This window comes from Cibotium barometz, chromosome 23, assembly GCF_041138505.1.
Source record: "Cibotium barometz isolate CiBa-2024 chromosome 23, ASM4113850v1, whole genome shotgun sequence".
Classification (NCBI taxonomy): domain Eukaryota; kingdom Viridiplantae; phylum Streptophyta; class Polypodiopsida; order Cyatheales; family Cibotiaceae; genus Cibotium; species Cibotium barometz.
The window spans coordinates 44,236,139-44,263,113 of NC_141068.1; the positions used below are offsets into that span (position 1 = coordinate 44,236,139).

Sequence of the window (26,975 nt, forward strand, 5' to 3'; positions counted from 1 at the left end):
TTGCCTTAGTGAATAATTATGCAAGTCTTCCAGCATTCGTATCATAATTCTATAGTTTGTCTTGTAAACATTTAGTTGAGATTGTTTTTGTGAACGATCTGTTATGCAAGTCTTCCAGTGTTCATTCAGCTGTGATTGTCTTTGTTTTTGCTAGTCTTTTGGTAGTCATATCATATCACATTTTTGGGAATGTTTGCCTTGTCTTTATTTTTTACAAAACACAGATATAGTACAGTGAACCCGTGGAGGGAACATACCATGATGTCTGCTACCTTTTGTGCAATATTGATTGCACTCTTGGAGGAACCTGCAAAAACCCTTGATAGCACAGAAGAGAAACAAGTGTTAGCTTGGTTGAAGCAACAACAAGAATATGCAAAAGTGGTCGAAACTAGGAAAATACTTGGGTATCATCAAAGGTATGAGATGCATAGAACTTGGAGAGAGACTTGTTTAGCTCATACTCAAATGTAATGTTCAAAAGATGCATGCGTGTGAGAAACCACACATTCAGATTCATGCACAGGAAGGTTTCTCCACATATGGAGTGCCAGAATACATGTATGTAAGCAGCCATACCACTAGAGAAGCATGTATGCGGTTACACACACTAGCTAGATGTTCAAATCTGGAAGTTCTTGGGGATTTGTAGGGCTGCGCAGCTAGCATTGCATGTGGCATTCTCATACAATCAAGGAATCCACAACTTATACATCAAGGGGCCTGATGACGGAGAAGCGTGTATGTCTTGGGTTACATAGACTAGCTAGAGGTTCAACTCTGGAAGCTCTTTGTACGGCTGCGCAACTAGCATTGCAGTGGATGGTTCTCACATACCCATCATAGCCCAAACGAGGTACCATGCAGACTACTACAATCGAAAATGTTTCCACTCAATCTTGTTGCAAATCAAAGTCATGGCAAATCGTTGTGTAAAATAATGATGTTGGGTGGGATGGCTTCATACATGAATCTATTTTTTGCTCATGCAGCACTCTTGGATAGAGATATCAAAGCAACAGTCTTCGAAGGTATTGCTTATTGGGCAATTGTACATATCCTTCCAGGAGGTTTATGTTACCTCCCTTAAAGGTGGAAAGGATGGATTGTCCAGGTACAAATATCATTTATCCAGTCTAGCTCATGCATGCCTTCTAGAGAGGGCATTTGGAATGTTGAAAGCAAGATTCTGCATACTTTTGAAAAGATGTGACATGGTCCTGATGGAAGTTCCTAGCATATTGCAGCTCGCTTGGTGTTGCACAATAAGTGCATTGTGCATGTTGACACCTTTGATATAGAGTGGGTGCAAATAATCACTAGCTCGACGTAGCGAGGTGTTGCCACCTTTGATATGGAGTGGGTGCAAGAGGCTGAATGATCACTAGCTGGATGTAGGAGGTGTCGCACAATAAGTGCATTGTGCATATTGACGCCTTTGATATGGAGAGGGTGCAAGAGCCTGAATGATCACCATCCGGATGTAGCGAGGCAGAGATGTGCACCATGGCAACAAGCACCTTATCAAAGGGTCACACAGTATTGACACAAGATGCCAGTGACAGTGTTTAGTGAAGGCAAAGTAGAGAAGATGGCATTGGAATCGATTCTCTGAGTTTGAATGATCCTGTCGTTGCTGATGCTTGTGTCTCGAGGGTTGAACAATGCAATAATCTCTCAAGAACCATGTACATGGAATCTTGATGACAACGGAGGTGAGCATGATAAGGCTTGACAATGTATTGCTTTGCATCTTTTATGTCTTCACTTGCTCTTCAATTCAGTTGTACCATGATGCAAGAAGGCTTGATATGATTTTGAACATTCTCTTGTACTTTCACTTCTTGTCCATGATATTAGTTTATGGGTGATCTTCTGAAACCACCTTTTGCTTTAGCAAACGAGCATGAAATCACCAGTGAACAGAGTTAATTGTGAAAGGTTCTTGTCCTGTATAGCTCTAATAGAGGCCACAATTTGTGGCATCTTGTAATCACTTTGTTTATTTCTAAAGTGGTTGGGTTTAGAGACTACTACTTGCTGTTTTGCTTCACTATATGCTGTTTTACATAATTCTCTAAAGTGGTTGGGTTTTTCTTTTACTCTGAGGGGCTCATGGGTTATGGCTTTGCTATAGAATTAGGATGTCATGCCAGTGGCAAATTTCACCTTTAAGTTCTCTTATTGAGCTTCTCTTGATGCATTTCTTAAGCTGAGTTTGTGCACCTCTAATGCTATTGCACCTTTTGCACGTGTTCTGCAGTATCATCTTGCAGGTCGGACTCCTTGGTGGGCTGCACAAGGAATGTCATTCTGCTCTCAGTTGGTAAGCTCTACCCAGAATATGTTGCTTCCTGGTATTACCATGTAACTTGGCATCTATGTCTCACTTTCTTTCATGCATCACAAGTGATTGCTGGAAATATCACCAGCCAATATTGCAGCCACCATCGTGCTATGGCTATACCTAACAGCAGGTTGTGAATGAGGTGAAGGTATCGACATCAAGCATTCCAACCTTGTACAGTTACTCCAGTGTTGTCTTGAGTATGGAGATCCATGTCTACTTTATAACTATGTACCAAATGGACACTGTCTAAGCATCTCCAAGGACAGAGAGAGGCTTTTTCATTGCCGCAGCAGTGTAAAGTTGCAGTCCAGGCTCCACACAATCGGCAACCTCAACAAGCATGCAGCCTCACATGCGTAATGGGCACTCACAGGCAGCTCTTCATGAACAGAAGGCCCATGGGTAATGACCCAAGCGCCACAACAGCCATCTTCTCATATAAGTGATGGGATATTATTGGATATCATGATCAATCTAGACCATGGTAGGGTCATTGTGAAGGCTGGCCTTTAAACATCACCATCATCGATTCTACTGTAGACAAGATCATAGTTAGGTTCAACTCAGTAAGTTCGAAATCTTTACACTTCATACATGCATGGCCAATGTCTACTATGAACAATTTAGATCATACTTCAGCTCAACTCGGCAAGTTCAAACTCTTTAAAGTTCGTACATGAATGTGAAGTTGGGTTTCCCCTAACAAGGAGAGTGCAGTCGAGCACTATACAGGAAATCACAGAGAGACCTGCTGTTTCTTCTTCTTCATCATCATCAACGGATGGTGGCCTTCATCATATGGTGACAGATGTACAAAGTACAACCATAGACACGGGCTTTCTCTTACGTTTTTCTCCCTAGCGCTGTGTGTTTATGCTAGCAACTGGTAACACAAGTCCCCTGCTTGTTCACACAACCTTGCCTAAAACCTCAGTGTACTTTCTCAGAATAGCTCCAGCTTGTGCCTTCATTATATCCTCTGATTTAGCTTTACAAAAACCGATTAAATTTGAAACTACAGTCGACAAATGTGCATTCCTTTCCAAGTGGTGTCATCAATTAGTAAAGCTGTGAATGATAACTACTGCGTAAGAAATAACCATCATAAAGTGTTTCTACACTTTATGATGGTTTATACAAAGAAATAACCATCCTAAAGTGTTTCTACACCAGTCAATGATGGGCAGGCACTGAGCTTGATGGACAGGGGGAGACTCCCCATCTATCCAAACTCAGCCCCCACCCATCTTTTATCATGATGGTGTGTGGGGACTTTTGTAAACACCCTTAGTGTTCAGATCTTTATACATAGACCCACCATGTTGAATCTCTAGCACTCCATGTAAAAGGCTAGCTAGCACTGCCCTCCTGGGCTGTAGCCCAGCGGTAGCGTCCTCACCTCCCTAAGTGGAGGTGCTGGGTTTGAATCTACCCACTCCCATAGTGGAAAGTGATGGCATGTAATTTCAATGCCCACTCTCTTGCAAAAAAATAAAAGGCTAGCACTCAATGTCAGCAAGTACTTGATGAGTGCTTCAGCTCAACACAACCCACCCTATCCAAGCAGTCCGAAGTTCAAACCCCGACAGCTTGTGCAAAAAAAAGGACACCTCATGCAAAAAAGGAAAAGTAAAAAGCAAGAAGACTAGCACAAATGCAAGAAATAGCTTATCATGAAACCAAGTCATAACAAACCGGAGCATAATAAATGAATGAACAAAATGATTACATTTGTAAAACTTACACTCATTAAGTTATCTACCTCCCACAAAAATCGTTTCATAAATTACAGATCAAGGGGCTTATTTATGATCTTTTGGATAAGGTCCTTAACATACCCTTAGCAATTTTGTAGAACCAGAACAGGTTCATCAAGGCCAAACTGGGGGGTGCAATAAATAGGAAATAAAAACCGGCTGCAAACACTTCCTTAACCTGCTGTCACGGATGCTACTCTGATCAAAAACTCGAAACAATACATTGATAATGAAAACAATTTCTAATTAATGTTTTCAAAACTTTACCTGATCATAATGTAGATATATGTGGATAAAGAAGTATCCAAACAGCAACACTCTTGCAATCTGCAGAAGCAAACCAAGTAAGAGGAGGCCTTATCTTTGTTTGTGGAACAAACAAAAGTACATACATGCATGTGTGTGTATGTCTCTCTCTCTCTCTCTCTCTCTCTCTCTCTCTCTCTCTCTCTCTCTCTCATATATATATATATATATATATGTATATATATATATACGAATTTACACACGTGCACACGCACTCCCTTAAGAGTGATACATTATTCTGTTATAATACGTCCAGTGTAGGCTGGAGTGTCTGGAACACCCAGGTCCTTGCAGGGGTGGTGAAAGTTGAAACCATACACCACCAGGCTACATGCACATCAACAAGAAAGACAGCCTTCAAAACTCTTAGATTAAGATAATAATAACGCAAATTAAGAGAGACTTACCAACCATCCAAAGAATAAAAAAATCCCATTAAATACATAAGCCTTTGAGGTTTTCATGCCAGCCATACTGAGGTACCTGCATGCCCAGAGTGTTTGGTAACCAAAAAGCAGACAGTTTGGAGAAGATTTGTATGCACTCTAAATATTGTGGTTATACCATCTTAGGTTTACGAATGGAGTAGTGATTTCAGAGAAAAGAACAAGATAGAGGTAAAAATGGGCTTGTCCACTGTATAGAGACAAAGATAAAGATATTATTGATAGAAGGTGATGCAGCACCTGGATAATGGAAACCATACAACAAAGCAATTCAGGGATCATTCAGATCACAAAGATAAACAACAAAAGAAGAGCAGTAGTCCTAAAGCAAGTTATTATCACTTACATATTCTTTTCCCCCCAATGCTGGGTAGACCCACAAGATCATGGCTAGGTCTGAAATGAAGTAACCAATCGAGACCTAAACCAAAGGAAGTCAAGGGTAAGTCTCTTCATCTGCCTCAATTTTGTAAATAAGCTTAGTCTCTTTGTCTGCCAGGTGCCTTAACTTTGGAAACAAGCTAAGTCAACTACTATGTATCAAAAAAGGTATGATTGGTACTTACCCCAAGAATCACAAGTGACAAAATTGAGCTACGAAAGACCACAGGACCATAGGGACCATCATCTTTGAAAAAATCACTCACAAAGAGTAGATAAGCTGCTGTTACAGAGACTACAATCGCATGCGCGGTAGAGAATCCCCTGCAAAGACGTCACAGAAGTTGGAACAAAAACATCAGAGTAAGGAATCTTCAAGCAACATTACAACATTTCTGAAAACGCCTTTTATGTGATTCTGTTATTTTTGACTGCATATTTTACATGCCAAATCATACAAAATCTATCCAAAATTTGAGATGCATCCACTCCCTAAAGTTTTAGGTCAGGTCATAATTACTGTATGGACACCCAACATTGTCAACCCTGATTTGAGGGAGGATAGAATAGATTGCATAGCTTAAGATGTCGGGGGAATGACCATGGCTACAATATTATACATAGAGATTCATGAGACTTGGTGTGGATGGTTGAATTTCCCTGCTGTGAGGAAAGAAGGGAGTAAGGGCACTTGCCAGAACCACTATTTCTAGGCACGTGCTGTTCATCACTTGGAATTTCCATATCATTCTTGTCAATCTTGTCATTGTGCCATACTATATTCTAATCTTCTATTCATGTGTATATTGTGCCGTGAAGATGATACTAAGAATTGAGATTTTGAGAACCCTACTTGTTTGATTTTGGAGCCATACTCAGTAACAAGCGCCCACAAACGCCATTGACATGAGTACTCAATGCATCATCTTCCATGAACAAGAGGACAGGGTAAAATCTTGGTTCTCAGAACAGCATGCTGTATGCTTCGGTTATGATTCTCACAAGAGGACTTTGTATATTTCTATTTGACAAACTGACACGTCCACAACAAACCAAGGAAAGTCTCCAGCACCCAACGCCAAGCAAAAAATCTCTAAGTGCGTGCTAAATAAGCAGCAATGTCATATGCATGCAAAGGTGAGAGTTTTGAAAAAAAAAAAAGGATGAGACTCCTCGAACTCAAGACTTTGAGAAGCCCATCCAAAGCATCGTTTCCTCTCGTAGGCTTCTTGAAATCCAACTTGACCACTCCTAAATTCTAACAAAAGGCCTCAGCTGCAGCAGTGGCCTCCCAAGGGGTGAAGCCTTAACCCAGAATACTCTTATTCAGGATTGAGTACCTATTGGAATACATGATATGAGTAGTGCCACAAGAAGGTCGCCTGACCTCACTGCAGTATTGGTGCGCACGCGAACGGACAGGCAGGCATCGATTGGATAGCAGTAGAGGTGATGGACGTGGTGAATGGGCAATGGGGATGGTGCTGGCGAGCTGGACGGAGAATGCATCGGCGAACAGGGACGGCGTCGGCGACGATAGAGCTGAAACTTCCGGCGAAGTGACAGACGGCGATCTCGATGGAGTGATGGACGTCAGATGCGACCGTGACGGAATGGCGACTCCGCCGGATAAAGGACCCAAGAAAGTTTCGAAAAAATGGTTCGTGCCACCTTAGAGTGGACTGAGCTCCGCCCACTGTGGTCCAGCCCGGATGGAAAGAAGCATAGCTTTGGTGGCCTGCCTCTCCACCCCCTCTGCACAAACAGATCTGGTGCAAGCCATACAAGTACTTGATTTTGGGTTTTATTCATGGGGCTTTTGTGCTTCATTGCAGAATTCCAAGTGCAGGCAACAATACAACGCAAGATTTGGTGCAGGGTTCAGTGTAAATTGGGGATTTTTTTAGATTCATGCTTAATTGCATCATTCAAGGCACACAGGACAATTTCATGCACTCAACTGCAGAATTTTTTGCTTAATTGCAAAAATTAAAGCTACAGGCTTTGTAGAAAGTTGGGGGTTGTCAGAAATTAGTGCTTAATTGCACAATTGCAGCTACAGGGTACACAGAGATTTGGGGCCTTTGCAATTTATGTGCAATTGGCACAAAATTGAGCCCAACGATGCAGTAAAATTTGGGGCTTTTCGCATTTGTGTGCAATTGGCACATCATTCAGCTCTCTGGTGCACAAAAATTTGAGGCTTTCCATTCTATAGGTCTTGATTGGATGTTTATGCATTGATTGTGCAGAGATTTGCATTGCTCGTGTTGTCAAGACACTCCAAACAATTACTGCAGCCTTGTATTGAGGCAAAAAGTTTGCTCAGGAATCTAGGAATCTGTGATTGCCTGGCATAGCACTCCGGTGCATTTGGGTCTTTACTTGTAGGTGCTTTTTACAACATACTTCATTGCAAGTGTTTGCATATCTCTTGGTAAAGAGATTTCAGCGTTATGGCTGAGAATACAACAACCGATACATTCGGGTTTTTGTCCCAAGAGGACAAATTGGATGGCAATAACTACTCCCTCTGGAATTTCATGGTCTGAAACCTTCTTGTTTCCAAAGGCTTATGGGGTTATGTATCAGGTGAAGATGTATGCCTTGCCGACATAGCACCTAACACACCTAACCATGGTGCTCAACAAGCTGCAGTACCTACTCCTCCCTCACAGGAGCTGAAGAGATGGGATACTCGTGATGCCCAAGAGATGGCTTTGATTGCTTTGTCAGTAAAGCAATCAATCATACCGCATATCAGGTCTTGCAGGACCTCACGACGAGCTTGGGACGTACTATATCAGGCAAAGAATGAGGCTAGGGTCGCATATCTCACGAAGAAACTTGAGAACTTGGACATGAATGACGGTGATAGTATGGTTGATCATCTTACGAAGATCCAAGATCTTCGGGAGATGTTGGATGAAGTCATTTCTAAAAAGGAGTTGGTTTCCAGAACACTATCATCATTGCCAAAAACTTACTTGAACTTCCACACATCGCTCACTCTATCTATGCGGGGGAAATCAGAACCAATCTTGTTTGAAGAGTTGGTTGGCTTGTTACTACAGAAGGAGTAAAATCGGAAGAACAAATCTTCCATCATGCATGGCAATGATGGGGCTTTTGTTGCCCAAGGCAAGGGTGAGGAAAAATCCAAAAGCAATTTTCAGCCAAAGGCTGATTTGAGACAACCTTCACAAAAGGCTAAAAATGATGTAGGCAAGCACAAGAAAAAGGGCAAATGTCACTACTTCAAAAAGCCGGGTCACTATTTGAATGAGTACAGAAAGTGGCTTGCAAAGGAGAAGAAAAAGGAAAGCGACATGGCTATAACTCTTATACTTCATCACCTGCAGTGAAAGATGATGCATCAATAAATCTTGTGCAAGATGAGTGGACTTTACTTACTTGCAGTTATGATGCATCATTAGAGCATATATCTCTCAGTGTCAATGAAAGACACGACACATGGTACTTTGACAGTGGTGCTTCTAAACACATTATCTCATTGAGGAATTTGTTTAAGCCTATGGCTGCCCCTGAAGGCTAACGGGTAACATGTGCAAACAATTCTTCTTATCCAGTTCAGCGTGTTGATGAGGTGATCTTCACAACAACAGATGGTGCACGACTTACGTCTTCCAGATGTATTATATGTGCCTAGGATAAAGAAGAATTTGTTGTCCATCTCCTCTTTTGCTAAAAGAGGATATGCATTGAACTTTGAGAACGACAAGTGCACAGTGAAAGACCGTGAAGGTGGCTATGCATTAGTCACTTCCAGCACATTGTACCATGGGTTATATCAGCGATTCAGCTTGACAGGTTTGACAGCTAGAGGCAGAATTGTGGCATACCAGGTTTGGACATGTGAATTATGGCAGTTTGATGCTATTGCAAAGGCATCAAATGGTGTAGGACATGCCTCATGTAGAACTGCCACCAAAACATGTATGTGAAATATGCATATTGGGTAAGATGCACAAAAATGCATTCCCAAAAGATGGATCAACAAGGGCTGTCTGGAAATTATAGCTTATGCATAGTTATGTGTGTGGTCCTATGCGGACACCATCTATTGGAAAGCATGTATAATTTGTAACCTTTATTGATGACGGCTCCAAATTTACTTGGAGGTATCCAAGGCTCAAATTGAGCATGTATGATGTTGGAGGGCCTTTTGGTACGAGTGTTTACAGCCAAGCAGTGGACTGCCTCATATACTTATGCAACACACGCCGGATATTCAGTTTGGGGTTTCTTAGTGTAGCAAATTTATGCGTAGTCGAGATACAAAGCATTGGCAAGCAATGAAGCCGATCTTCCGCTATCTTCAAGGCTCCCTGGATCTTGCTTTGGTATATCCCAAGGAGGGAGAGGGAAGCTTTCAATTACATGCTTATAGTGATTCAGACTGGGCTGGTGACTATGATACACGGCAATCCAACAGTGGGAATTGTCTCTTTTGGGACATTCATGCATATCATGGTTGAGCAAAAAGTAACCCACTCTTGCCACATCTACTTGTGATGCTGAGTACAGGGCAACCTTTACAGCCACAGTAGATTGTGTATGGCTAAGGAGATCGATGGCTGATCTTCGTGAGTGTCAACAGACACTCACTACCATACTAACAGTCCAGAGTGCTATAGCCGTGGTACGAAACCCAATGTTTCATGCACGTACTAAACACATCGAGATTCATTATCATTATGTCAGAGAGAAGATACACCCAGGGAAGATCATATTATGTTACTGCTCTACACAAGACACTGTTGCAGATCTGTCCACGAAGGCATTGCCTTGAGAGAAGTTTGAAGCTTTCCATAAAGCTTTGGATTTACTCTCCAATAGAGAGCGATCTGCTACCCACCTTGTGCAAGTTCACATTACCACTTCAAGGGGGATTTATTGACATATATCATATGAGTAGTGCCACACGTGAACATGGGCTAACCAAGGGCACTTTTTCCCTTTGGCTTTTCCCCTTGGAGATGTGGTGTGAAAGGACACCTTCTATTTTCGTTGTATTATGATATTATGGAGTTGACCTTCTAACTCCACATTCCAATGCAATCTTCTCTTTGCATCGCTCATCCTCTTCACTATGTGTGTGTGCTTCACTCTGTGTGTGAGTTGTCGTGCCAAGCCCTAGTTCAGCTGCAGCTCCCCAGCTTGGGCCAACAGTACCATGAATGATGGTCAGGAGGGCTGATGACCTTGGCAAAGAAGGGTGATGAATCACCAATGAAAAATCTCCTATTGAAAGATATCAAATGGATGAGGTCCTCATGCATGAAATTTGTTTGCATAATCTCGTTGAAGACCAACCGTAGGTCTCTTTCAAGAACTCCCAAACAAAACTTGAAAAAAGCCACCCATACACCGTCCTTGCCAAGGAAATTTGCTCTAGGGAGGGCATGAAAGGCTATGGCCAGCTCGTCAATAAAGGTCCTCAAGGGAGGCTCAAAGGGATAGAAAGTCGGCGGCAATCTCTTGGACTCTAGGAGAATCTGAATCCCTAAGCCCATTTGATCCTCTGTGCCATCCCCTCTGTGCTGAGGTGTGAAAAGGCAAAGAAATCACAACTAACCCTATCCCCTACTGGGACTAAAAGGAAGCATGAGCATATCGTAGTCAAAGACTCGATGGCCTTGAGAGAGATGCAAGAATTCTCTATCTGGACCACTGAATGCCTCTCCATTAGTCAAGAATACATACATATGAGAAAACACTCCAGAAAATTACAGGTCTAGTGGCTCTGCTTGTGAGGGCAAAAGGACGGAAGGACTAGATATACGAGAGATCAGAGTAAAACCACATAGCATGAAATATGTGAGTGAATATATATAAAAAGGTGAGTGCAGATACGTACAAGCGCCCTCATATGAGAGGTGACTATACGAGAGATCAGAGTAAAACCACACAGCATGAAATATGTGAGTGAATATATATAAAAAGCTGAGTGCAGCTATGTACAAGAGCCCTCATATGAGAGGTGACTCTGAGCAGAAAGAAGACCAGTGCTGAAGCAGAGAAGACGTCGGAGCCGAAGCACGGTCGATGACGAAGGCTCGCGTCAATGTGAGGCAAAACACTCTGAGGTGATAGTAGCAGCGAAAACAGGTAGCGTCGATGACGATGATGGTGGTGCAGTCTCTGATGACACGGGTGCTACGTACCTAAAGCAGAGAGGGTTACGTACCTGAAGCAGAGAGGGTTGCCGTCCCGAGTGGTGCAAGCTCTGGTGACACAGGGGCTGCTGTCCCGTAGCACAGAGGGCTACTGTCCCGATGTGTAGCAGAGAGGGCTGATGTGTAGCGCTGATGTAAGCTGCAGCAAAACGCAGATGTCTGCTGAAGCAAAATGCTGATGTAAGCTGATGTATAAACGCTGATGTATGCTCTGATGTAGGCGCTGACATGTGCTGAAGTAAAACACATATGTGGAGCAGAAGATGCCTGATGTAAGCGCCAAGAAAATAGCCTGATGTTGGCTGATGTGAGCCCTAAAGTAGGCGGCCTGGACCAGCAGAGGAAAACGCAGATATGAGCCTCTGCTTGTAGGCGGCCAGATGGTACCTAATATGGCGATGAAGTGGTACATGAAAGATGAGGTAGAGGCAACACTATATATAGTGAAGGAGGGGTGCTGGTCGGTCACCATAAAGGTGTAGGCCAGCAGCCAAGACAAAAAACCCCAAAAAATATAAAAAAATATCCAAAAAGTCCCTTTTTAGGGCTGGAAAAAGTGTTGTTTCTTCACACCTCCTCTTAGGCCAAAAAGGGGACCATGAGAGAAGATGAAGTATGCCAAGGTCCCACACAAACACAATGGCAGAAGGAATGTATCAGAAATCCTATTCCCTATGTGGTCCAGATCAGAGTTTGGAGAAGCATCTTCTGGTGAGAAGAATCGGTCCTCCGGGAGTGCGGGTAAACGATCCATGCTGTGTGCTCTCGAGGTCTTCAATCCCTTTGCTCACAATAGCTCTGATACCATGTGAGGGTAAAAGGATGGAAGGACCAGATATATGAGAGATCAGAGTAAAATCACACAGCATGAAATATGTGAGTGAATATATATAAAAGGTGAGTGCAGATATGTACAAAAGCCCTCATATGAGAGGTGACTCTAAGCAGAAAGAAGACCAGTGCTGAAGCAGAGAAGACGTCGGAGCTGAAGTACGGTCAATGACGAAGGCTCGCGTCGATGTGAGGCAAAACACTCCGAGGTGATAGTGGCAGCGGAAAAAAGGTAACATCAATGACGATGATGGTGGTGCAGTCTCTGATGACACGGGTGCTGTGTACCTGAAGCAGAGAGGGATGTGTAGCAGAGAGAGCTGCTGTGTAGCGCCGATGTAAGCTGCAGCAAAACGCAGATGTCTGCTAAAGCAAAATGCTGATGTAAGCTGATGTATAAACGCTGATGTATGCTCTGATGTAGGCGCTGATATGTGCTGAAGTTAAACGCAGATGTGGAGCAAAAGATGCCTGATGTAAGCACCAAGAAAATAGCCTGATGTTGGCTGATGTGAGCCATGAAGTAGGTGGCCTGGACCAGCAGAGGAAAACGCAGATATGAGCCTCTGCTTGTAGGCGGCCAGATGGTACCTGATATGGCGATAAAGTGGTACATGAAAGATGAGGTAGAGGCAAAGCTATATATAGTGAAGGGGGGGTGCTGGTCGGTCACCATAAAGGTGTAGGCCAGCAGCCAAGACAAGAAACCCAAAAAATATAAAAAATATCCAGAAAGTCCCTTTTTAAGGCTGGAAAAAGTGTTGTTTCTTCACACTGCTGCCTTCTGTTCCTGCATGGCCCTGGTACCTTCCTCCTTGGCAGCCCCTTCTACGAGTAGCCCTAGCTTCCAGGAAATCAATGCATGCTTCACCCACAGATTGGAGTCTCTGTCATGCATCCCTAGCAAAAGCAGGGCAGCGAGCTCAAATGCAAGCACTGTCAGGCAAGGAAGCCCCCTCACATAACACAGTGCCACTATGTATTTTCTCAGGAGGGCCAAAGCTTCTTGCATAATACTTATTTCAATCTCACAAGGAAAACCACAAACTTCTTATTGGCCATCACCTGGACCGAGTGGTGGAATCCCTTAACTCTGCAGGAGCGTCCACCCTTGCACACAGAACAGGGATTTCATCCCTCAAGTTGACTCTATTCACGTCAGAGGAGCTCCTACAAGGTTTCTATCCCATGACTAGACAGCTCTCATTCATTCATTGCATCGTTTTCTGGTGCCCATGCTAAGGCCAAGACTTGCGTCACCTATGGGAGGCCAGGCCTTGTGTCACTCATAGTGTGGCCAGGACGTGGACCCACTGTCAGCGATCCCAATTTAGGCTTCCCACTGAGCGAGTTCCGTACACCTGCTACTTACAGGTTCCAAGAACGGGAGATATATCCATTGCATAATGCATATGCACGCATCTCTGCTTGCTTGAAACTGATTTCGCGTAACTTGTTTTCGTATCACCGCTTACTATGACGTGTCCAATTCATGGGCAGGGGGCACCCACCCGTGAATCATGCAAATGCCCTGTATTCTGACATGGTTTGTAGCATATGAATAGGTGGTAAGTATTCATTTAAACCTTTATTTAGTTCACATTCTTTTAAGTTGGTTACCGGCCATTGGCCAGTGCCAAGGGCCCAAGGACCAAGGTATGGCCTGTCCAAGCCTTGGGCACCCTCTTAACCCATGAAAACCCATTCATGGGACTCTTTAATGAGGGGGCACCTTATAGAGATGCGCCCACCTTCATTAAAGGGGATGCCACGTGACCTATAGACAATTGCCCCTTTCTCATCTCTTCCACCACCCTCTCCCATGATTGCTCTCTCATCCTATCTCACTTTTGGCAGCTGGAGCATCATTCCCAACCTCTCCTTCTACAATCGAGACTCTCACAAATGTTCCCCTTTGCTGCTGTGCTGTACCAGCAGTACCTGACTCTACCTGCTGTAGCTGCTGTAGCTGCTGTAGCCGCCTGCTGTACCTGCTGTAGCCACCTACTGTGTACCTGCTGTACCTGCCTACTGTACCTACTGTACCTGACTGTGCACCTGATGTACCTTCTGTAGCAGCCACCTGCTGTACCTGACTCTCTACCTGCTGTACCTGCTGAAACCCAACGTGTGCCAGCAAGTACAGGCTGAAACCCTAACTGTACTTGCATACAAGCTGAAACCCTAGCTGTACCTGCAAGTACATGCTAAAAACCCTACTGTACCAGCAAGTACATACTCAAAACCCATTGTACCTGCAAGTACCTGCTGAATATCATCCTACATGTACAGTACTAGATGTACGTGCTGTGAACCGGCACCAAGTGTACCTGTTTGAGTACCTACTGTTGATACCGCATACCAATACCTGTTCGTGTACTCGTACCTGTTCATGTACCTATTCCTGTTTGAGTACTCGTACCAGGGAGGCTTGAGCCACGGTCTTTGCGAGGGTGTGAGCCAAGCTCTAGTACGAGAGTGCCTGTTTGTGTGTGGTCTTAGAAAGACAATTTCATGTTCCCTTTTTCTCCAGGTGTATGAGACTGGTGGCCAAGCTATTTAGATTGTCTGGCATCCACAAACTACTCCAACACACCTTTGTTTGGGTAACTTGTCTTCATACTTGCATTGCATTGGATTACCTAGGTGGGAAGCCCTTGGAACTTTGTACAGATTTACATACTCCAATAATATACTTCAGTATTGAAGAGGGGGGGGGCGGGCGGGCGGGGTTCAGCGGGTTCGTGGCCCCAGTGGTGGTGTATTGTGCAGTGCTGGCCTCTTTTGTAGAGTATCTTGTGCAATGATGTATCATTCAGTTGTTATGTGCAATGTAGCTTTTACATTTTAAGTGTTGACATGCGTATTGTTCACAAGACTGTGCCCAAGGACGTTCACACCTAGATGGTGTAGTTACAGTGGTATCAGAGCCAAGTTGTTTCCCTCTTTTCAGTGGGGAAACGACCATTTGGGCAATGGGCTCAGTGTGGACAGCCGTCAAACACTATGGACAACCATGCACAAAGTGGTCAAGGGGCTAGTTCACATGGCTAAGCAAGTGGTACTCACGTTTCTGAAGCTTTGGGCAATAAGCATATGCATGCAGTTTATATAGAGGAGAAAATATGTGGGACAACTTTCTCGAAGTAAAGAGAAGATGCAAGAGAATGACCCAAATGTATTGAAAGCAGAGATTGAGCATGTCAAAAGGCAGTTGTATGCTAGGGAAGAAGAGCTCAAGATGCTCTATGATAACCCGCAGGTTCACAAGCTTATGGAAGCCACAAAAGCAAAGTCTATAGTGGCACACTATGGGTTCTATGGCAAAGGAATTGGGTACGAATCCCTGAGAGGTAGCCCTCAACTACCTTATACGCAATGGAGATTTGGTGAAAGACAATGCAGGGGAGATTTGTGTGAAAGAACCCCCGCATGGGGAGACCGGTAATGCTATGTCTCACAGGATCAAGTCTTATGCGCACAAAGATGAGGCTTCCGTGACTTCCAAGCAAGCCTCCACCCCGCATGGATCAAGAAAAGAAAGGGATGTACATGCCAAAGAGAGTGGCAAACAGGATGTTAATTGTCCCAACATTATGCACAACTTTCAGCCTATGATGGGGCTCATCTCTAGCCAATTCCCTAGCCAATTCCATAGGCAAAGCGCGGCTAACATGCCCATCACTTTTCCCATGGGAAGCATGCATCACATGTATAGCCAAAACTGATTATGTATCACCTACCACTCATGCCACCGAGTATTACCACGGTGAACGAGTCTCATGCAGGGATTCTTATGTGAATGCAAGTATTGGGAGGCCGCTTTTCCACAGGTCACCGTTACATAGAGCACATGCCTCCATGCCGCATGTTTCTTGTCAAGGTCTTATGCATGCACCTACTGCTGCCCCATTGCATAAGGGGAAGAGAAAGGTGAAAGATGAGAGCTACCATGCCAAGAGGCTTAAAGAATTTAAAGCAGGTGACAAATCTCTAAAGTTTGAAACCTATCATGGTGATTATGATGCAAGCAAGGCAATGGCTTTTATGGCCCAATTTGACATTGCCGTCATTGATGAGGAATTCTCTGAGAAATCCAAGATTCGCCATGTACGCATGTTTCTAAAGGACTTGGCTGTCCATTGGTGGATCACAAAAAAGCTCTCTAAAAGCCCCATTTAGACATGAGAAGACTTTAAAGAGAGATTTACACAATTCTTGCCTCCCAATGCCGTGGAGAAGATCATGAGCAAGTGAGATAAGATTGAGAAGAAGGACAATGAGGCTGTGCCATAGTCACATGGGACACGAAATGGGGACACGGAACGGGGACGGAAAAGATTGAGAATGGCCATTCCTTGTGACTATAGAGTGACATGGGATGGGAATGGGAACGGGAAGATGTTTCCATCCCCAACATTCCCAAGTCTAAAAATGCCCATTCCCTGTGACTATGGTCTGTGCAGACATATGTAAACAAGTTTTGGAAGATCTACTTGGAGGTCTTGCCATTCTTGTTTGTGGGTGAGCCCGAGAGGAAAAGGAAGTTCAAGTGGACTTCAACCAGCCTACAAGTCCAGCCTTGATACTCACCACAATGCTACCTTGCAAGACTATATAGCAACCGCTCTTGCCACCGAACAATTGGAGCATAAATTGGAACGTTCTTGTAAAGGAGACCATGCTTTCAAGGGCAAAGAGAGGGCTGGTCATAACCAGAAAACGAGCCGACAACATGCTAAACCTTTTGTGAAAGATGTAAAGAGTGGTGGGAAGGCTGAAAATATGCAACCCAAGGATGCCTCTTAGAAAAAGCACGAGTTTAGCCTCACTCCTAAGCAAAGGGAGAAATATGCCAAGGATGTCACCATTTGGCCGTCCAAGTGATATTCCCCTATTTCGTGTTGAGTTACGGGAGGCCAAGGAGCTGTTAGAATGGGCAGCGGAAATGAGACAAACTGATGTGAGAAAGAAAACGCAAAACCACAGGAGAGAGAAGCTGTATAAACTCTACCATATACACAAGAGATCCAGTAGAAAATGGTGTGGGGAGCAAGGCATGCACTATATACTACATGGGGCAGCCAGTAGCAACTGGGTCGACAACCCCCAAATGGGCCCACGACTAGAATATGTCCGGTCAGCCAAGTATAATAGCAGTCGGCCAAACCCAAGATCAAGTCAGCTAGTAACACATTAGTCGGCCAAAGACAGATCAAGTCAGCCAGCATAGTACAGTCCCCCACAACCAGAAAAACATGGACAATGAGGAAAAATGGAGAGAACTCCTATCCGGGCAGGCACACCCACAAAAGAGGCCCTCACTCCCTACTGAGTAGTTGGTACAGACAAGAGATGACTACTAACACCCCCTCTCAGCCCCTGGATGTGGAACCAACCCCAGTGAGCTTGAGTGCTGATGGAGCATCATCTAAGATAGAGACTTCGTGAAGAGGTCCGTGGCATAGTCCTCCATCGAACAAAACTCTAGCAAGACATCACCAGTCAAAATCTTCTCACGAACAAAGTGATATTGTATCTCTATGTGCTTGGTCCGAGCATGGAAGACCGGTTTCCGAGCAATAGCTATACATCTATGGTTATCGCACTGGATGACTGTAACGTACCCATCTTCACTAATAAAGAAATGTCCATGTAATTATGAGTTTTTATGGTATAAATATCAATGATTTTATTATTTGAGTCATTTCTACTTAGAATCTTCAAATTCTGAGCCCAAATTTGGAATCTGCGCGCGATTTTACCCTAATATAGGATTTTACAGCATCCAAAACGGACACCGGATCAAGCCTATACGCTAATTTTAATCATTTTAGTTAAAAAACGGTGACCTTTAAACCTTAATAAATGCACGACCGCACGTCCGATTGACGAACAGTCTGAACCCCTACGACCAGGAGAACCTCCCGGACAAAAAAAAAATTTCGCCCCCCGGGGCGGTCCGGCACGCAAATCGAGGCGGGCGCCCCAAATTTGGGTACCCCGCTCCAAAATTTGGTCCGTACACACTTACTAGGGCGCCCGTACAATGGCCGCCCAAGAACCAAAGGACGGCCGCCCACTGTATGGTCCACGCGCACCCTTAGGTGGACACCCAGACCGGATAAGGTACATGCGTACCACTCCTTTCACAGACAACCGACACCGTACCTTTCCCGTAGACCCATGCAGGCCACTGATCCATAGCCTTTGAAGATACACCGTCCTTTCGTCCCTGCTTTGCGCAGCGCCCGTACCCTCACCCCTCAGCTATATAAACCCCCGGGGTGCTCCTCAGTCGGCACGCACTTATGTGTAGCGTATGCCCTGTTGTGCCGCCGTCCGTACCGCCGTAGCGTACTTGCTGCAAGTACAGCCGCCCTTGCAGCCACCCCTCTCACACCCCCTCATTTGGCTCTTTTCAGATAAGCCAATTTTCCTCCATCCTCCTCTTGCCATGGACCAGTGTCCTTAACTCTTCTCCCCCCCCCCCCCCCCCCCCCCCCCCCCCCCCCGTGTGAATAGACTTACAGAGAGGCTTGCAGCAACCCCTCCCAGCCCTCTCCACGTTTTTGCCTTTGGCCTTAAGGACATCTCACAATTCCCCCCCCCCCCCCCACACACATTTGCGTAGACTTTAGTAAGGGATTTTTGGCTCAAGCGAGGGTTCGTGCGCCATATTCTTTTGCTCATACGGTGAGCAAACGAGCTCGGAATTCAAATCCGACTGAAGCGTTTCGATCGCAGCAGCGAGCTCTACAAGGCGACGCCTAAGATGGCCTCATCCCGGAGACGGCAAAATATTGCCTCAAGAGGCGCACGTAACGAGATGGAGGGAGATGCGCCCAATGCGGCTCCAGTCCTCCCTTTTCAAGTCCCTCAAGGAAACGGTGGCCAGGTTAGCTTGGTTAATTTTCAAAAGAAGAGAATTTTCCTTAAATTAGTATTAATGAATGGTTTTTCTTTTAAAACGAGGACATAAAAGTTATATGAAATTACGAATTATGTGATGTTGTTTTCGATAAATTGCGTTGAAATTGCTATCTTCATGAATTGTGAATGCTATACTTAGAAAATTGCATTGAAGTTGTTATCTTTGGAATTCAAGATTTCTTTTGGCTTCAACGCTAACTCCGTTCCGTGTTTGTGTAGCCGGGCGGCGTCATTAGCAAAGCCCGGGAATGGCCCAAGGTATCCCTCATACCTTTGGGAGAATAAGGATCGCCGATTGAGGCGAGAGATTATGAGGCTGCCTAGTTCTGAGGGCCCAGGCTAGTGCGGTAAATAAGCCCACCCTAGTGCGCAGACATCCCTCTGAGGGGCGGGAGGATCGAGCGATGGAGCCTGAGAGGGCGACAGGCCGGCTTGAGTCCTCGCCAGCGGCCGACGATGAGGCGTATGGTCTCGTAGGGTTTTGCCCAGCATGTAGAGGCTGGAAGGCCGAATTCTAGATCATCGGCAGAATAAGAATAAGAGAGCCGGATTAGCTTGTATGGAAATGGATTCATGTATAAACTTTTTATATAATTGCATCTTGTCTTTGGTATGATTGTATTGTGTAAGAAGGCTGTTATAACGAACCTTGTGAAGAAGGGCCCTAATTAAGGAATATGCTTATTTATGTCAAACAGTGTGGTAGTATTAATTAGAAAACAAATTGATGCGTGAGTAGGGTGAAAAGTGGGAGGATGGAATGCCCTGACGGCACCATCCTACGGATGGGTGGACCCGATTAGTCGGGTAGCTTTCCAATAGATTAAGTGAAAGCCCTACGTTAGATAGTTAGGTTCTTGGGCAACTCTATTCTAGAAAACTAGGTCAGCGGCTGTGCCTTGCATAAGATGAGGAAAAAAGCGTTGTCTCTAGACATCAAGTCTAGTAGTTGCCCAATTTTTGATCAATTGCCCTATGGGTGATTTGATGTTTAGGAAATCACGCTCCCCCTGCGGGATAGAGCTAGGTCATACCTATGAATCGTATCCTTGAATCTCTACAGGGTCAAGGTGTCGATGAATAGGAAATTTTTCCCAAGATAAGACTTAGCGGACTATCTTAAGTGTTTCTCCCATTTTTAAAGGGAGGAACCTTACAATGACTGTGGGTTTCTTCTGTGGAAACCTAATCTCGCCTAGTAACCTCTAGGCCACACCACCTCGAAGCTGCAGCAGAAGCAGCCCACTACTATGCCTCAATAGAAGACAAGGCAATAGTTGGCTGCCTCTTGCTACTCCAAGAAATAGCTCTTGAGCCAAGGGTAAATCTATAGCCTGATGTAGATCTCCTCCCCAATCAGAGTCGCTCCAACCTCGGAGACCGACTCGGTCCTTCGTTCCCCTCAAGTGTCAAAGAATAGTCCAAGATCCTTCGTACCCTACAGATACCACAAGATCCGCAATCCTGCATCCCAATGAGTCTTCAAAGGTGCCCGCATAAATGAGCTCAACAGTCCCACTAGAAAACTCAACTCCAATCTGGTGTTCAACAACCAAATCAATGAACCAACAAGCTTCCCATACAAGGAGGTATCAACCTGCTCACAAGGATCATGTATTGTAATTTTGGTATTCAGGTCCATCAGAGATGAAATAGGCTTGCAATTCTCCATCCCAAAGGCCTTCAGCAACTCATGAATATATCGCTGCTGAGAAACAAAGAACCCCCTCTGGGTCTGCCAAATCTCAAATCCCATAAAGAAATGAGGTAAGCCTAAATCCGTCATCTCAAACTCCATTGACACACAAGGCACCCTTCATCACAGCTCAAGGTGACCAAAGCACGTTCCTGAAATAGATACAAGTTCGAATCTGCGACTAATCTCTGGAAACCCTTTCTAAGAAAGAAAGAATCAATTTTCTGATTCCAAGCGCTGGGAGCCTATTTAAGACCATACAAGGCCTTCCGTAACTTGTAAACCATTCCCTTTGATTCCGGAACCTCAAAGCTTAGAGATTGCTCAACATACACCTCCTCTTGCAAGTCACCATTCAAGAACGCAAATTTTACATCCATCTGATACACCGGCCACCACTGTGAAGAGGCAAGGGCAAGAACTGTCCGGACACCGTCTGGTCCCGGAAAGCCTGCCGCAGCGTATCCACATTCAAGTGGCCATGACGAAACTGTCACAAATCACCTAGCTGAGTACCTGTCAGAAAGAGTGCTGAGAGTTTGTAAATCCCATTCTCACTCCGCCTTCCCAAACAACCTGCCTGTTGCTTTGTCCCGGAGAGCAACAAAATGCTCATCAAACTTCACCCTATGCCAGTCTTACAAACCTCATGCACTAACAAAAGATGAAAACCAAGAGATAGGACATAAAGAACCAGGGAGGAATGCTTCCCCCCTCTGCCATCGAGAATGATCTCCAACCTGCCCTCACTGTGAATCGGGATAGTGAACTTGTCACCAATAAGGATGTGACATGTTTGCCTTCGAAGATCCTGTAATAACTCTCGGGAAGGAGTCATGTGCCTGGAAGCACCGCTATCAAGAATCCACTCCAAAGTATCCCTAGCGGTGAGACCAACCGCCTCCCTACTCGAGAAGATGAAGCTCCAGTGTCAATCTCCAATTGCACAAAAACTGGAGTCTGCACGATTGCAACTCAGGATTCAGCACCTTTCCCAGTGCTCTGCTGAGGACATTTCCTCCAATAGCAACCCTTCTGGCCACAATGGTTACAGGTCCGCTCGGCCTTCAAGACATCACGATCCTGGCTCCTGCTCAAAAGACTTCGCCTGTGAAGACTTCCCTTTGCCCTTGTTATTGTTGTTGTTGCGGCCTTTCGACCGCTAGCTAGTCAAGGCCTCAAAACCTCCACCCTGCGGGGGGTTCGTAAACTGCTCTTCCTGGTCCAAAACCATCAGCACAAGCTCCTCCCATGTAATGGTGTTGAGCCTCCCACTCGTGATCAAAGGCAAATAGTAAGCTGAGTACTGAGAGGTAAGATGAGACAGCAAAGTAATGGCCATATCCTCTGAAGATATCTCCTTCCCAGCCTAAAGAACCTCCTACTAAAGAGCCTGGAGTTTGTTGATGTGCTCTCTCACATCATCGAAGACTTTGTAGGATTCATCACTCGCATCTGCACTTCCAAGGAAATTCTCTTCATGGGTGATACCCTATTGTACAAAGAAGTCAAGTGTTGCCAAATCCCTCAGGCCAGCGTCATGTGTTTGATGTGGTTGATCACTTGGGGTGTGCAATTAAGGAAGATGAAAGAATGCACATGGGCATTGTCACGATCCCACAATTGTGCTTGAGCCTCCCGCTCTTTCCTAATAGATAGTGAAAGCTCCTCTTCCTCCAACTCTGGCCTTGGAACTCCAACCACAATGAAATCAACCAAATCATAAAACTCTAAGACAGACTCCATCATTACCTTCCAGATGCCATAGTTGGTCCCGTCCAACTGTCAGTCCACCGGCAATATCAGGAGGGTGGGAATCTTCACATGCTTCTCAGCCATCTCGAGCAAATCTGCCATCTTGGGGGTTCACAAGGTCATGTGAAGGGAGGGTGGGTGGAAAAAAAAATGAAGAGGCTACAACTGCTTTGCAAGGTGGCTGTCTAGCAATGATGGCCGCCTTCTACCTACTTCTCCACGTCCCAAACAGCCTAGAAATTCTCCAATCAGCACCAAAAAATAGCAAACCCTCAAGCTCTCACTGTCTCCAAGGTTCAAGCCACTTGGGGATCTGATACCATGTCGGAATGGGCAGCAAAAATGAGACAAACTGCTATGAGAAAGAAAACGTAGAACTACAAGAGAGTGATGATGTATAAACTCTACTATATACACACAAGAGATCCGGTACAAAATGGTGTGGGGGGCGAGGCATGCACTATATACTACCTCGGGTAGCTAGTTGGCCAGTAGCAACTGGGCCGACAGCCCCCAGATGGGCCCACCACGGCCCACCACTAGAATATGTCCAGTCCGCCAGTACAATAGGAGTCGGCCAGACCCAAGATCAAGTCAGCCAGCAACACATCAATCAATCATAGATAGATCAGGTCCGCCAACATAGTACAGTCCCCCACGACCAAAAAAATAGGGAAAAACATGGGCAATGAGGAAAAATGGAGAGAACAACTATCCGCGCGGGCACACCCACAACAAAGGCCCTCACTCCCTACTGAGTTATATGGTACAGACAGGAGATGACTGCTAATAACATGAGCTTCATGTTGCCCATGCTGAGGCCAAGACTCGCGTCACCTATGGGAGGCCAGGCCTTGTGTCACCCCCGTAGTGTGGCCAAGACGTGGAATCCACTGACAAGGATCCTAGTTTAGGCTTCCCACTGAGCTAATTCCGTGCTCGGGAAAACTTGCTATTTACAGGTTCCAAGAACGCGAGATATATGCATTGCATAATGCATATGCACGCATCTCTGCTTTCCTGAAACTGATTTCACGTGACTTGTTTTTGTATGACAGCTTGCTATGACGTGTTAGTTCACGGGCAAAGGATGCCCACACGTGAACTGTGTGAATGCCCTGTATTCTGACATGGTTTGTGGCATGTGAACAAGTGATAAGTATTCATTTAAACATTTGTTTATTTCTCTAAGACTTGTAACCTTAGGAGTTCACATTCTTTGAAGTTGGATACCGGGCCCAAGGACCAAGGTATGGCCTCTCCAAGCCTTGGGCACCCTCTTAACCCATGAAACTTTAACGAAGGTGCCCACCTTCATAAAAAGGGGTGCCACGTGTCCTATAGACAATGGACCCCTTTCTCATCTCTTCCACCACCCTCTCCCACAATTGCGGTCTCATACTATCTCACTTTTGGCAGCCGATGCATCCTTCCCAACCCTTCTGCAAGTCGACTCTCTCACAGATGTTCCCCTTTGCTGCTATGCTGTACCAGCAGTACCCGATTTTACTACTTGTACCTGCTGTGTAATTGTTGTACCTGACTGTGTACCTACTATACCTGCTGTAGCCACCTATTGTGCATCTGTTGTACCTGACTGTGTACCCGATGTACCTGCTAAAACCCTAACTGTACCTACAAGTACAAGCTGAAACCCTAGCTATACTTGCAAGTACAAACTGAAACCCTAACTGTACCTACAAGTACATGCTAAAAACCCTAATGTACCAGCAAGTACATACTCAAAACCCTCTTGTACCTACAAATACCTAACTGAATATCATTCTACATCTATAGTACCAGATGTACATGCTATAAACCGACACCAAGGATACCTATTTGAGTACCTACTATTGACACCGCGTACCAATTTCTGTTCGTGTACTCATACTTGCTCGCGTACCTATACCTATTTTTGTGTACTTGTACCAAGGAGGCTTAAGCCACGGTCTCTGCAAGGGTGTGAGCCAAGCTCTAGTACGAGAGCGCCTGTTTATGTGTAGTCTCGGAACGATAGTTTTGTGTTCACTTCCCTCCAAGTGTATGAGACTAGTGGCCAAGCTATTTAGACTCATTCGACGAGTCCGGCATCGACAAACTACTCTGCCACACTTTTGTTTGGGTAACTTGTCTTCATACTTGCATTGCATTGGATTATCTGGCTGGAAAGCCCTTGGGACTGACTTGCAGTCCCTTGGATTATCTGGCTGGTAAGCTTCCTCCTTCTCCAGTGCTAGGGTGTCCGGAAATTGGAGGAAATGACCCTTTCAAAAATGGAGAAAAAGCTCCCAATCAAACTCTACCTTGAAGAGGTACCAACATTTAGTGCATAAAATGCCATTCATTAGATAAAACCACTGCCCTAATAATGTTTTTTAGTTTACAATCTTCACTTTCAAAAGCAATGGCATCTTTAAAAGCTTTCCTTCACAATTAAAAAAACAATTAAATTAAGATAAATACATATAGGGCATACAGCAGAATGACTGACCTATTATCCCACTCAATCTTTTCAACTTTGGAAAGCTTCATATAAGAGAGAAAGAAAAGGGGGCTTGAAACTTTCATGACATTGTAAATCTGAGAATTCATCACAAACTCTTTTCTTTATTGTGACATATAATGCTGATTAAATGTGAAAAAATAAGAATCATTAAGCAGAATAGCAGTGGTTGATACGTACAGTCTTGCACCCGATAATCCCAAGAATCACCGACGAAAACCAGAGGGTGGGCTCTGCCCATGGATTATCGCCTGCTAATGAGAGGAGTTGCCCATGAAAGGGCGCTGATTTCTTCATCAAGAAAGATGGGTAACTTGGCCGCAATTGCTAAAGTTGATGTAGTATAAATACACCTTGTGGTGATCCTGGCACACATTTATTTTTATTTTATTTTATTTTTTTATCAGAAACCCCTAAACAAAAATAATTTAACAGGGACTGCAACAACTAACTGTAACCCAGCACCTTAACCTTAATTTAGATTAACAGACAGCTCCAGAACTGCTTAATTGAGCATTTTATTGATTAAGGTGAAACCCAAAACTGAAACATGGCAAATGCAGTTAGAAATGGCGCTATAAACTGACAATGGAGAATCCGAAAATGGCACCGGAAAATATGAAAACCCAAGAATCCATTGACATTAGCAGAATCAATTACGCTTCAAATTCGAATAAACCCAGCCCGAGAATTCTCCAAGAAAAATATAATGGAAAAGAAATGAAACACCTGTGACCTGAATAAGCTCACGGCTGGGCTTTCGAATCTCGATTTCTCGCCCTTGGAAGGTTTAACACCAAGATTCTCAGCTATATTAAGGTGTCATTTATTGCTTGTTCCTTGCCCTCTGGATTCTCTCAAAACCTTATCATTTTATGTCCTTTGGGGCGTCGTGGCCGTTACACACCTTGGGCCCTTCCCACGTTTGAAGGGGACAGGGCCAAAAATCAAGATGAGTGTTTTGAGCATTTTATTGCCAAAATAGGCCATAGCTTTCAAAAATACAAAAGTTGTGCTTTCTCTTTGAAGCATTCTCTCTTTCTCGCTTTACCCAAAATAGAAAGCTCTTAAATAGGCCAGAGCCTTCAAAAATACAAAAGTTGTGCTTTCTCTTTCACGGCGTCCCAAAATAAAGAGCTCTTAAATTACGTGCGACTATTACGGAAAAGCTTTTAAGCTTTAAAAAATAAATTTTTGCAAGTCTAAGCTTGTATAAATAAATAGATATGTACAAACTAGCATATAAATACAAAGGTTGTCCAAAATTATGTATATACCTTTTAAAAATAATAACTTGTACTCTTTCACCTCAATCTTCCAAATCCTCTTCACCTATTCACTGCACACATGTTCATATAATATTAAGATGGAGATCAAGTGATGACACAATAATCAAGACGCAAACTCAATAATCTTCATTGGATTAGAATGATCCAAGTACATCATCATATAGTTGTTCATGGAGCCTCAATCCATGCTTTGTGTGCACCCTTGTGCCTTCCATGTGTCAATAAATGCTCACACTACATGTACCTCCTTGCACTTTCCATGTGCTATCTTTTTGACCTTTGACGTAACCTTTTACAAATGACCATACAAATCAACCTTTGACATTAGACCCTTAGCCTATTTCTCTTTCTCATGTGCATGCTCCTCTCCTTACTCTACACATGTTGCACCCTCAGACATTGCATTTCTCAACACCTCCCCTCAATGTAATGAGAGTCTAATACCTAACATGTATTATCCTGACCTACACTCCATACTCATATGGTTGGAGTGGTCCATCTAAGATGCTCAATGTGACATTAGGAACA

General features: G+C 44.4%; 1 protein-coding gene across 10 annotated transcripts; it reads right to left on the reverse strand.

The window, feature by feature from the left end:
* LOC147625988 (uncharacterized) lies at positions 1-26,022 on the reverse strand. 10 transcript variants are annotated; one of them, XM_086817546.1, is made up of 11 exons: positions 25,895-25,978; positions 25,630-25,701; positions 25,339-25,523; positions 25,147-25,235; positions 5,426-5,564; positions 5,206-5,280; positions 4,978-5,099; positions 4,821-4,896; positions 4,375-4,434; positions 4,189-4,285; positions 22-318 (listed from the first exon to the last, which is right to left on the reverse strand). In XM_086817546.1, the coding sequence occupies exons 3-11, from the start codon at positions 25,453-25,455 to the stop codon at positions 269-271; spliced, it is 825 nt and encodes a 274-aa protein (XP_086673672.1). In that variant the 5' UTR covers positions 25,456-25,523; positions 25,630-25,701; positions 25,895-25,978; the 3' UTR covers positions 22-268. The 10 variants fall into 10 exon arrangements, with proteins under 10 accessions (XP_086673680.1, XP_086673672.1, XP_086673676.1 ...); XM_086817550.1 differs by having other exon boundaries at positions 25,624-25,701; XM_086817551.1 differs by having other exon boundaries at positions 25,888-25,940.
* Between the last annotated feature and the right edge of the window lie 953 nt (positions 26,023-26,975).

Coding starts and splice junctions, on each gene's coding strand:
- LOC147625988 (XM_086817546.1), bottom strand. CDS start 25,455: ATGAAGAAATCAGCGCCCTTTCATGGGCAACTCCTCTCATTAGCAGGC. Junction 4,286..4,374: donor TATATCTACATTATGATCAG/GTAAAGTTTTGA, acceptor CCGTGACAGCAG/GTTAAGGAAGTGTTTGCAGC. Junction 319..4,188: donor GTTCTACAAAATTGCTAAGG/GTATGTTAAGGA, acceptor TGTGCTATCAAG/GGTTTTTGCAGGTTCCTCCA.